Source organism: Salvelinus alpinus, chromosome 19 (assembly GCF_045679555.1).
Source record: "Salvelinus alpinus chromosome 19, SLU_Salpinus.1, whole genome shotgun sequence".
Taxonomy (NCBI): domain Eukaryota; kingdom Metazoa; phylum Chordata; class Actinopteri; order Salmoniformes; family Salmonidae; genus Salvelinus; species Salvelinus alpinus.
The window spans coordinates 51411671-51423832 of NC_092104.1; the positions used below are offsets into that span (position 1 = coordinate 51411671).

At 43.0% G+C, this 12162-nt stretch overlaps 2 protein-coding genes across 5 annotated transcripts; both read right to left on the reverse strand.

Annotated features, from left to right (window-relative positions):
- Positions 1-314: 314 nt before the first annotated feature.
- LOC139545789 (protein fem-1 homolog C-like) lies at positions 315-5569 on the reverse strand. Its single transcript, XM_071353960.1, has 2 exons — positions 3917-5569; positions 315-3250 (listed from the first exon to the last, which is right to left on the reverse strand). The coding sequence occupies exons 1-2, from the start codon at positions 4458-4460 to the stop codon at positions 1947-1949; spliced, it is 1848 nt and encodes a 615-aa protein (XP_071210061.1). The 5' UTR covers positions 4461-5569; the 3' UTR covers positions 315-1946.
- A 1746-nt stretch (positions 5570-7315) lies between these two features.
- On the reverse strand, positions 7316-10360 carry LOC139545790 (transmembrane emp24 domain-containing protein 7-like). 4 transcript variants are annotated; one of them, XM_071353964.1, is made up of 4 exons: positions 10342-10360; positions 8912-9084; positions 8568-8813; positions 7316-8310 (listed from the first exon to the last, which is right to left on the reverse strand). In XM_071353964.1, exons 2-4 carry the CDS (start codon positions 9077-9079, stop codon positions 8074-8076), a joined length of 651 nt encoding a protein of 216 aa, XP_071210065.1. In that variant the 5' UTR covers positions 9080-9084; positions 10342-10360; the 3' UTR covers positions 7316-8073. The 4 variants fall into 4 exon arrangements, with proteins under 4 accessions (XP_071210065.1, XP_071210063.1, XP_071210062.1 ...); XM_071353962.1 differs by having other exon boundaries at positions 8912-9120; XM_071353961.1 differs by lacking the exon at positions 10342-10360 and adding an exon at positions 9452-9692 and having other exon boundaries at positions 8912-9120.
- Positions 10361-12162: the final 1802 nt, after the last annotated feature.

Sequence of the window (12162 nt, forward strand, 5' to 3'; positions counted from 1 at the left end):
GAAAAGTTGAAGAGATCAAACATATGACAAAGAACCCCAAGTTGACACTTAACCCATGTTTTACACAAAGAGTTGAACAGTGAGAAATACAATAACATAACCAACCAAGGCCAGCTACACAGGCCTACTGTGGTCATATAGTAACACCCTACATGCATTACTCACCATGACTCATCAAAGGAACATCCAGTAACTGTGCAATATCTTTAACGTGCTGGGTAAAGAAAATTAGGTGTGTGCAGGGAAGTCACTACAAAAGTTCCATCCTGTTGCATAGCTATCTGGGGCTGAATCATAACACTGGGGCAATGAGGACAAGTGCAATACGGGTTTATTGTCAAATTGGTTCTTAAAATATTAACTTGATATGTCACTTTGTCATATGAAGTCTTAAAGTCTGTTGTAATAAAGTGCAGAATTAAAGCAAGTTCCCTGGTGGAACTGTACATTTGTATGGTTCGGTCCTTAGCGAAATGTATTTCTAAAAATATGAAAAGCCCTTTAACCACATGAATAAAGCTAATGTGCAAGGTTATTTCACAAAGCTCAGCCCCACTGTACAAGGCCTCCCCTCTTTTCAATTAGAATACAATTGGACAAATATAAAGGTTTCACGTTTGGGTTAGTCAGAGCTCTGAAGAGCTTATACGATAATTGATATGCCGTACAAAGCTCAGATGTCAATGAATTTCCTGTAACCTCAAACTACATGCACGGCCATACTAGTATCCAACTAACCTATGTCTATTGTTTTTGTGCTCAGCTCACCATAGAACAAATCAGGTTCAAAGGTCAATAACATGAAGCATAAGGGTTGCATACACTCCTACTCAAAATCTGCACACAATTACCTTTTACAGTTAACACCTGAAACCACGCAACACTACCAATCAAACAGCATTCAGCAATTGTCACATCCCTCTTTGCTTAGTGTAACAAATTATGGAAACAAAGGAACAGGCAGTCACCACATATAATGCAAAATATTGCACAGACAAGTGCTAAAACAGAACAGTCGCATATCATAGCCTGTGCATAGGAGGAATAAAGCACTTATGGTATTTGCAAACATTACCACTTCATAAAGCTTCATGGTTTTGATAGAGAAATTAGTTAATTCCATTACACTCAACTACGCCGATACAAAACCATGACAACATAACAATTGAATGAGAGCATAATGAATGTATGATTAAAGTTAAGAGTCCATATATTGGCAACATAGTAATGGAAAAAAAGTCCCAGCATTCCACCATCTTTGCATAGATAGAAAGAAACAAAGAGATGGGGGCATGGAGAAATCTCTCAATGATATCTTAATAAATAGCATGGAAAATGTAGAAATTAGTAAGCTAAAAATATTGTGCATGCGCATATTTCAAAAATCTCCATCAGTTTGCCACAGAGCTATAAATGGGGGCTGCACTTCCTGATTTGCCCTATTTTTTCAGCTATGTACATTGTGTAATTTGCTGATGGTCCCTAACTAGCCCCATAGAAATATCTAATGTCAAACCAAATTGGCCATGGGAATTACTATGGTTGCGTGCAGCTCTGCTCCAAATTGATGATTACTTGGTTGCTGCCAACTGTGGGCAGGATTGAAATAAACCCAACCCGAGGAAAAAAATGTTAGGGTACTCCTCATTCCGTGACATACCATTTTTTCCTATCATCTCGCAAATCTCAGTTTTGGACGAGACAGACGTTGACCAAAATTATCCTATTTACACTTTGTAGTCAATTTTGACACTACAATAAATGTTCGACTCATATCGATGCCACATAGGTTGTTTTCAAAACATAAAGTTGCTTTTTAGGGGCAGTTGCTTTTTAATTCTGGCTTCGCAGGGGGGGGGGGGGGGGGGAAGGAAAGTTCACACAATGTTCATTATTGAGTGCACATGGGGTGAGGAGAATGGTGGCACACATGTCTTTAATAGTCATTATCTGTGGAGAAGCACAAAGGCCTCTAGTTTCTCTGGGATGTTGCCTCTGTAGCAGAGGCTGTGCTTGATGATAGCCCGCGCAGCCAGACACTGCAGGGTGGTGTGGTTGATGGGCTGGATCAGGTTCTTGGCCATCTCCTTCTCGTCCAGCAGGTCGCAGGCCGTCTGCTTCAGGGAGTTGGTGCTGTCAAAGTGAGTTCCGCAGGCGATCAGCAGGTTCATGATGTCCGGGTGGTTGTTGGAGGCGGCCACATGCAGGGGGCTGTTGTTGTCCTCGTCGCGGCTGTTGACGTCCGCCCCACACTCCAGTAGGATAGAGGTGACCTGGAAAGAGGGGAACTTACAGACAGGATAGCGGCCCACGCAGGTGGTGTTCCTGTCCACGGCCAGGTGGAGCGGGCTGTAGCCATTCTTCCCGCAGGGCTGCAGCTTGAGGAACCTGTAGATGGTCTCCTTCTTGAAATGGTCCTGCTCCACGGTACAGGGGACCTTCTCCAGCAGGCAGATGAGATGCAGGATGATGGAGAGGGCCTTGCTGAGCTGAGCCAGGTCAGGCTGGGTTTGTTTCACCGCACGTTCAATCTCCAGCACGCTCTTACTGAGGATGCCCATGAGGTCGTTGAAGGAGACCAAGGTGCCCAGAAGGCCTTTAGCACGGTCCTGGAGCATGAAGGAGAATAGCTCAGCGAAGGACAGCAGGCTGCTGGCTGTCATGGGGCTGAGGGGGTCCAAGTTGCTCTGCTGCATGTCAAGGGCATACTTCCAAAGGTTAATGCAGCGCTCAAAATTCCCAGAGTCAGCGTATACAGCTCCCCGGTAGCGGATGTAGTAAGAGGTGTCGGGGTGGGAGGGGCCCAGGATGCGCTCTCTAATGAGCAGGGCCTGCATCCTCATCTCATCTGGGTCTGAGATCAGGCTGTCTAGCTCCTCCCCATTACTTACTTCCCTGGCATAGTCATAGGCCATGATCAACTGCTTTGGCTCTGCTTTGTTAAGAAATGTTTTGCTGTCACTGTATCTCAGGTCCATGGCCCTCTTCCAGTACTTTAATGCCCCAAGAAGATCCCGCTTTTTGTCCACAAAAGTAGCACCAAGCAGTTCGAGGGCATTTATCCTCTCCATGTGGTTTGTTTGCTGGTGTTGTGTCAGATAGTCAACAATGTTAGTGTGGCCAGTCACACTAGCAGACAGCAGTGGGGTCATTCCATAACCATCCCTCTCCATGGTGGCACCATATTTTAGCAGCATCTTCATTATCTCCAAGCTACCAGATTCAGCACAGTCATGTAATGCTGTGTTACCTGTGAAGAAAGAAATACTAATACATGTTTTGCAAACTGGAAACCATTTTTGCAGACATTCTAGCAATAAATAAATATATATTCAAATGTATATTCAAATTCATTGAAAGTAGATGTTTAAGTGAAGAGACAAAAAAGGTTACATTTGCTACATTTCATAACTAAATATGTTTGTCAAATAACTTGGTAAGCAAATGTCTTCCCACATGCTTGCCTGTAACCCTTTCCCTCTAGGAGTAGACCAGGGTGATGTAAGCAATGTGCCAATCTAAGCACCTGCCAAGGGGGTAAAATTCTCATGGATTGGGACAGATCTTGTGAGTGGGCTATTGCAAGGCTTACATTTATAACAGGCCTGGTGGCATCACGTCCCCTAATTGGTTTAAACACAAATTACTCCAGCTTGTTAGTTGACCTGATTAGATGTCCAAATGGAGGATTTACCTCAAGACTGTCTGAAAAAACATACACAGGTTTGGCAAATTGTATCAGACAACTGTGATCTGCATTTAACAGCAATTTACTGAATGTTTCATCATATTGGTTACTATCTGTCATGACATAACAGAGCAATGCACCTGCCAGGTACTAGGCCTTATCTCGTTGCTCAGGTAGACCCAGGGATATAAAATAAAGCGAAATAAACGTTTGAATGCGTGACCTCACCTTTAACACTTTTCCTGTTAACATCAGCGTCTTTCTCCAATAGATACTGGGCAATTTCCTTGTGTCCTTTGTAACACGAGATCATGAGGCATGTGTGACCATGTCTGTTTGCTACTTCCAGGTCTGCCTTGTGCTCTACCAGGTATTTGACAATGTCCAGATGCCCATCGAAGCAAGCTGCTCTCAGGGGGGTGGAATTGGTGAGTGTTGTATTGTTCACAGAGGCACCGTGGCCAAGTAAAGATTGCACTACTTTCAGGTGTCCTGCTGCTGAGGCAGCCCATAGAGGGGGGGCACCTTCGATAGTCTCTCCATCAAAATTCACTGACCCCCCAACCTCAACGGGTGCGCAGCAACACTCCAAAAGATATTCCACTAAATCCAGGTGTCCGTATCTTGCAGCCATAAGCAAAGAGGTCGCACCGTTGGTTTTCTCTGCCATTAATTTGGTAACCTCTACGCCAGTTTTGTTCTCCAAAAGTTTCTGAAGCAACCGTAGCTTGCCATCTCTGGCTGCATTGAACACCGCCGTTTGTAAATCCATTTATGCAGCTTTGTTCACGGACACAGTTGATTAAGACACGAGCGTCTTGATACAAGTATGTGGCAGGTGTTGAGCAGAAGCCTTTGTTTGTGGCGCTAGCTAGCCTTGAATAGTTTGGCACTCGATACTAGGTGACTAGCTAACTACGTATTGCTAAATTAGCCAAATGGGAGGCAGAAATCAGCCAGCTAGCGACTGGAAAACGTATATATTAACATTGGCATGTTCTGCTTTCCCCTCTCCTCGATTGAAAGTTTGTTGGCGACGGAAATATAGCTAACTTAATAAAATTGTCTGGGTAGCTAGCTACGGCACTGTTCAACCAAATACCATGGGTGTAATCATTACGCAAAATCTGTTGCGAACCCGATAACTCCAAACGGGAAACGATAGTTTACTGGGCACATTCAGGTAGGTCCCGCCCTGTTCCGTTTGGTTGTTAAACGGTAAAAAGTTTGCGTAATGAATACATCCTAGGGGTGTAATCATTAGCAAAACAGTTGAAAAACATTACGTTTTGCAACTAAAACGAGTTTCTATTGGACAAATGCAGATAGATCCCTCCCTGTTTCGTCCCGTTCGCTTCCGTCTGAGAAACGTTTTGCAAAAGAATCGGCGTAATGAATACGCCCCAGTTAGGCGTGTTCAGTCTACGCTGTCCGACGTCCTTTTCAATTTCATCAAGCAGTTTTTTGGGGGGGGGTTAGCCTTAATTCTGCATGTCATTTCCCCACAGAACCATGTGTAAGTCGACGTATATCTAGATGTTTTATCCAGTGTAAATATCAAGAAATACGGTGAGGCCAGAACATCCACCCCGCTTGGTATTTAATGTACAGCTACGCTAGCTAGCCAACATTGTCCAGCAGCCGAAGTCGTTTGAGATGCGTTCTTTTTCTTCGTTGATCAGCTTGTTGTGTTGTAAATTTTTCCCGCCCGTTAAATCGATCCCAGAGGGAATAACACAAGAAAATCTAGCTAGTATGGCTATTTTTCTATAATGTTCTTGGCGGGGGGCGGGCAAATTTGTCCACCCACCACTGGTTAGATCATCACGACTCAATGGGCGGATTCGATTATGCTGGGGTGTGGGACACGTGACATAAACGGGCAAAAACGGCGAGGGAGGAGCACTATTTCAAATCGAAAAGTAATCTGCACCGCTCGGTTGTCAACAATTAGGCAGCCTAGTGCATCGCCCTGAAACATACATATTTTTCATGAAATATTGTAACGACCCTTGGTTTATAAGCGCGGATATCGGCTATGCCGTGGGTGCATGCTTTTGCGGCACAGTCGATAGCGCGCTGGACTTCGGGCTACAAAGTCGAGGATTCGAGACCAGCTCCCTGCCTGTTTCATTACAATATGTTTGCATTTTCAAACTACTTTTCATTGTGAAGGTATATTAAACATATATATATTAAACATATTAAACGTATATTAAATAAATCACTTTTGCATGTGAAAACTCAGAATCCTACTCATTACTCCAAGTGCTTGGTTACGTCACATTTGTTTTGAGCAGATCTCGCCGTTTGGCTTTGAACGGGGCACCTGTGGCTCACGCCCGGAGGCAGCCCGGTTCCAAAACAAATGTAATCAACTGTAACCCAGTGCACAATACGCCTACACGGACAGATGAATCGAGTCCCCTCATTTCCCAGAGTACACTGCTGTCAATTCGAAAACAATGCGTTTTTTTTCATTTACTATTTATTGAAAAGGAAACCATCCAATCACATAGCTTGTATTCGCTTACGCAATAGCAGTTAAAGGCAAATACCCAACTCCATCAGTTTAGGAGATGAGCAAGATGTCATTACAGTTTTTGGGGTTTGTAGTGAATAAAGTTGGCATCTGCGCATAAAACTGTATTAAACTAATAATAACATATTTGCATATCCTTACAGGCAGATGGTGATTGCATTGCATATATTTTGTTGGCTACTACCACCTCCTGGAGGTTGAGTGAACAATGTACAGAGGATGTTTTTTTTTCTGTGATCAATTATTTGATAAACAAGCACCGAGTGTGTATATAGAATCAAGATTAATTTGAGAAAAAGTTTAATACTTTCTGCAGTTCTTGAAATCATCACATGACAATGTAATCATAAAATGTTTCATTACACATTTCTCGGTGTTGTATACAACCGCACCTTTCATGATGTTCACAAGTGTACATGGCCCACAAGCTGTGTCCTTTGTAAAGAACAAAATTAAATACTTGTTGATCATTAGCAACCTGAGCAGTGAGTGGATTTTAATGTATCAGCTATTCCTGCTGATACTGATATATAATATTCTGCATCACAATATAGAGGTAATTGTCAAAATTAATGGAAACACGAGTAAATGAGGGATACAAAGTATATTGAAAGCAGGCACTTCCACACAGGTGTGGTTCTTGAGTTAATTAAGCAATTAACATCCCATCATGCTTAGGGTCATCTTAAAAAATGCTGGGCAGACCATTATTTTGCCCCATAGGATGACAGTGTACCCATCCACAGGGCACTGAATGGTTTGATGAGCATGAAAAACATATGCCATGGCCGTCTGTCACCCAATTGAACACTTGTGGGAGATTCTGGAGCGGCATCTGAGGAAGCATTTCCACCACCAACAAAACACTAAATTATGGAATTTCTCATGGAAGAATGTTGTCGCATCCCTCCAATAAGGTTCCAGACACTTGTAGAATCTGCCACGGTGCATTGAAGCTGTTCTAGCTTGTGGTGGCCCAATGCTCTATTAAGACACTTGTCTCCTTTATATTGGTAGTTGCCTGTAAATGCTATCTATTTATGTGGCTCAGTTTATTCATTGATTGAATATTGAAGGTCTGACAATGGGTTTACCAGAATGTTTATTAAGCTATGCAAATAAGGAAACAATTCCTTGGACTACCAACAAGCTGATGACTGTGCAGAAACAATCATGAACAGTACGCAAACATATGACCACACACATGCCTAATATGAAATAAATTAAATAATTTTGTGCTTACACCAGCTTCATATTTATGTTTTAACCATATAAACCAAAACAAAACACCAGTTACAATAAAGAGATAGTTAAACTCCTAGTCAAGATCCATCCACCCAAAACAACCTCTGCTTGCCACAAGCCTGTTGAGTGGAATCTCACATTAAAAACAAACCAATTGTTTACAACAGACAGAGTACTTTTGATTTGTTTGATATCACAACTTGAATCTAACAACCAAGTTTGAATTGTCATTACTAAGGAAGCGAGAACTGTGCACAAATTAAATTCTGCAACTACGATTTAATGTATCAAGTAGGTGTCAAATTAGTACTGCAAGACGGGCTACCAGTTTGTTCACATTATTCTGGTAAACAGTGTTGTAAAAAACAATGACAATATGCACCCACATGATAAATACGTTGTTGCATTTCCAACATTATTTGCTAGATTTTATTTAGATAATCCAGTGGGTTTTTAAAAGTAACTTCAAAGCCTGAACGTACCTTATATCTAATTCTATGAATGGCATCTATAAAAAACATTCTGCCATGAACTGTTGTTGGTGGCGTTGGATCTGAAGTCCCTTGTGGAGGTGACCGGGATGAGATGCTGTGGGATGTTAGGATCCAACACGCGTGGTGGTGGTCTTCCTGTCAGAAAAGAAGCTTCTCAGCAAGACCACCTGGCTGATGCTGACTACCAGCAAAATGAAGGCCTCCCCAATGGACCAGAAAGCCACTCTTGTGTTAAGGTCCTCGGCACGGCTGCGTCCCTGAGCCTCCCGCAGACGGAAATGTGTCTGATAGTCAATGACCGATTTCAGGGCCTCATGAATGGACACGCAGGCAGACTCCATCTGAAACAGGTATTTACAGGCTTAAAAAAGGCATACAAGATCCCTGTATGGTTTGACATGCAAGCACTGCAAATAACCAGAAATCTATGCCTATGCACACAGTTCTTTCCATTATGTTTCTGCCAAATGGGGAAAACTGAAATCCAATAGCATTTAATTCTGTTGTAGAGAATAAACAGATTGTTTTGATTGAACTGCCATATTGAATATTGCACAGAAAAACACCTCTCAGCAATAGTCATCAACAACAGACCTACCTGGGTTAAAGCAGTGACCCTGTTCTCATTGGGGAAAAGTGGGGGATCCTCTCCAACTTGGAAATCGAAGTAGACGGTCTTATGCGTGAAGGTTGAAAACTCATTGCTGAAGCAGAATTTATATGTTCCGTTCTTGGCAGCCGTGAATGTAAAGCTGTCATACTGCTTCTTCATTTCTTTGTAAAGAACAGTACCATCTGCATCCTCTAGACGACAGTCAACATCGTAATGCCCGCCAGTGACAACCTAGAGAGAAAATACTTTGTTTAAAATACAGCCTAGCAATTTAGCTATAGTTATTCCCATAACTCCATGTCATAATGTGAGGGCCTCAATCAACTTACCTGGAACTCAAGTGTACACTTGGTGCCAATGGTAATATCTTCATAGAAACACTGTTTTGCGTTATCTGGAAGCTCAAACGTAAGCTCGGAGCCAAACGTCCAACCACAGAGCAGGTGGGCCCAAATAACCTGCACCAACACTCTGATGGTACCATGATAGCTGTACATCGTGGCTGGTGGAAGAGTGGTAATCTGATATAGCTGTGAACCTGCAAACCAATACTATTTCTAGATCACTTCAAACAAATATCTAAATAAGAAAAACGTATACATTGACATGTGAACTAACAACATATGACTGAAATGGAATGGTCTACAGACCAAAAGCGGAATTCACAATTGACTAGCTTGATACGCTAATTTAGATAGCTAGCTGACATGGCCGATTCATTTGCAATCTGTTTTTATTAGAATTTGAGTTGGCAAGATAAACTAGGTTTACAATGAACAATTACAATAATTTATTGTACACATATTTTAAGTCATTGTTGAATAGCATGCTATTTTAGTTCAATATTGTGGTTAATTCAAGCTACTCACTTTAGATCCCTCATCCGGATGAAAGTAGCTACTAGGAGACGTAGCATCAACGAATCACCCCATTGGCTAACATGAAATGGGCCCGCCTCCGTTCTTCTACCATTGGTGAGAATTATCGGAGGAAGCGCTATAACAGGAGGTGCGTTCAGTTTGCTTGAACGTTTGCTACCTTGCGAAACGGTTTGTACTGTACGACACGTTTCCCCAAAACGTTCTTGAACAGGATTTGACGTACGTTTGCTGGGTGTGGCTTGAAGCAATGAGTGACATTTAAAGGGCAGCTGCCACGCTGACAGCGTTGCCCAATCCCTCCCCGTTTTGCAACTGGTCGTTCGTTACAGCACCGTTTCCGTTCAATAAAACGTTCCAGAACGTGAACAATTACGGAACGCAGCCAAGGTCATAGCTAGAAGCTTTTGTCAAATTAACGTCGAATTATTTTTGCACTTTAGCTAACCCTAACCCCTTTCCTAACCTTAACATAATTATCCTAAACTGCTAATTGGACAAAAGCTGTAGCAATTCTAGTTATGACCCCCCCCCCCCCCCCACACACACACACTCCAGTCTTGTTACTGTTAAATTTGTCAATATCACTTCGCTTACAAATACTTGTCAATGTTTGTCAGATTTTTGTAACCCCCACCAGACTATCATTTGAATAAACCATGTGATCCCTTGTGGTGTCACTTACCATAGGCCTACCTAAGGCCCAAAGGGAATTTGACTAACAACTGATACCAGGGTCAGATTATTCTTCAAATCTACCTACAGCTACATACCTCGGCTACTAAACACATACTTTGACCACACATTCATAGCAACAGGAAGTAGGGGTTTTGATGGTGCTGCAGCACCCCCTGAAAAATCTGTATAAAAAAAACACTCACCAAAGTAGTAGACTGGCCCTTTACCAGTCCTGTACTAGCAGACAGATATAGCCATCTGTAGCTCTGGCCAACATTTGTTTGTTGTAAAAAAAAAAAGAAGCCATCCCTCTTAACAGGACTGGCCCTGTCAATCACCCTTCACAACTCTGTTCATTCAAACAATCAGGGCGCTTGGACACACTCCAGGGCTCAGCCACACACCTCAAGTTAGAGATTATGTTCACCTCAGGCCCAGCTCCAAGAAGGGCTTAGCCCTTCATTTGAAACTTGTGCCCACTCAGTTTTAGTTTCACGTTCCTATATAAAAATAGCAAACAAGTTCAAATGATTGAGTGACAGGTTGGTGTGAAATTTGTATCTCTGCATCAGCACAATGGTGGACAGTACATTAGGAGGGCTATGGAAAGCCCCAGTGGCAGTTAGGTATTTATTTATTTATTTAGTCAGTTAAGAACAAATTCTTGTTTTACAATGACGGCCTACCCCAGCCAAACCCAGACGACACTGGGCCAATTGTGCGCCATCCTATGGGACTTCCGATCATGGCCGGTTGTGACACAGCCTGGGATCAAATCAGGGTCTGTAGGGACACCTCAAGCACTGAGATGCAGTGCCTTAGACCGCTGCGCCACTCGGGAGTAAAGGTATGACTCTGTAAGGTTTCCATAAAGGCGGGAAAAAACGCTTCTCATCTTTGGTAGGCTAAGTGAATAATAACGTGATACGCCTCTGCCTGTAAAATTATATTATTTATAAGGGCGGGGTCAAGTTTATAGTTGAAGCTGCTTCACTCAACTCTGCCTCACGCCCCATCACTATAGAGTTTAGTTAGCTTAGCTTAGCTATCAAAGCGTTGGTGTTATTAGCCTTCACCTATTTAGCTAGCACAAACCAGCTAAGCTGCCACAATGGGTATCAGAAATTGGCTTTGCCAAAGTACCCAAACATAGTCTAAGGAGAAGGGGACACCTGGCTACTGTGTCAGTGGTTGTTAAAAGTTGTGACAGCATTGTGAAGTTCCTCTCTGACATCGAATGCACGTGTTCGTACAACACAGAAGTAGAGTCACTCGAGGCTACAGGGCCGCTGAAGGCAGTGACTGACCCAGGCTTTGTTACAGCCACCATGGTACACAGAATCCTCAGTCTTCTCGATCCTCCAAACAAATGACTCCAGGCAAAAGCAACCAATCTTTACACTGGAGTCAAAGTGGTCCGCATTGCGTTGGAGTGCGTTGAGAAGCTGAGGCACAGTGCAGTGGCACCACCAGCTCCAAGCAAACTACAACGTTATCTAAGTAAAATCTCCAGCAATACGTGGTGGACAGTACAGTAGGCCAGCAGGAAAGAGGGGAAGAGACTGTGTAAAAGACTGTACTTCAACACGTTTGATGCTGTCATTGGTGAATTGTCAGAACACAACACCCAATTGGTGGAAACCCTGTGTGCCCCTTGACCCAGAGAGCCATGACTTTCTAGATGTGAAAAAGGTGAAACCAGTGCTGGATCGAAGCAAACAGATTTGGTGCTAGCTGAGTTTAGTGTTGCTTGCCAGTTTTTGCAGACTGAAATCGCCAGCTCCAATGAGGACAAATGGACCCCACTTGATATCCTGCAACAATTCTCTGGGCCTCTCTCCGCTATGCCGACCATGCTTACGGCACTGAAACATGTATTGACTTTTGGGGCGTCCACAGCTACATGCGAGAACTCATTTTCCACTTTGACAAACGTGTTCAGTCAGCACAGAAGAAGCATGCTCAACTAATCCAATTGGCATTTGAGGGAAATCTGGAACTCAGGAAGTTCCACAGAGCATCAA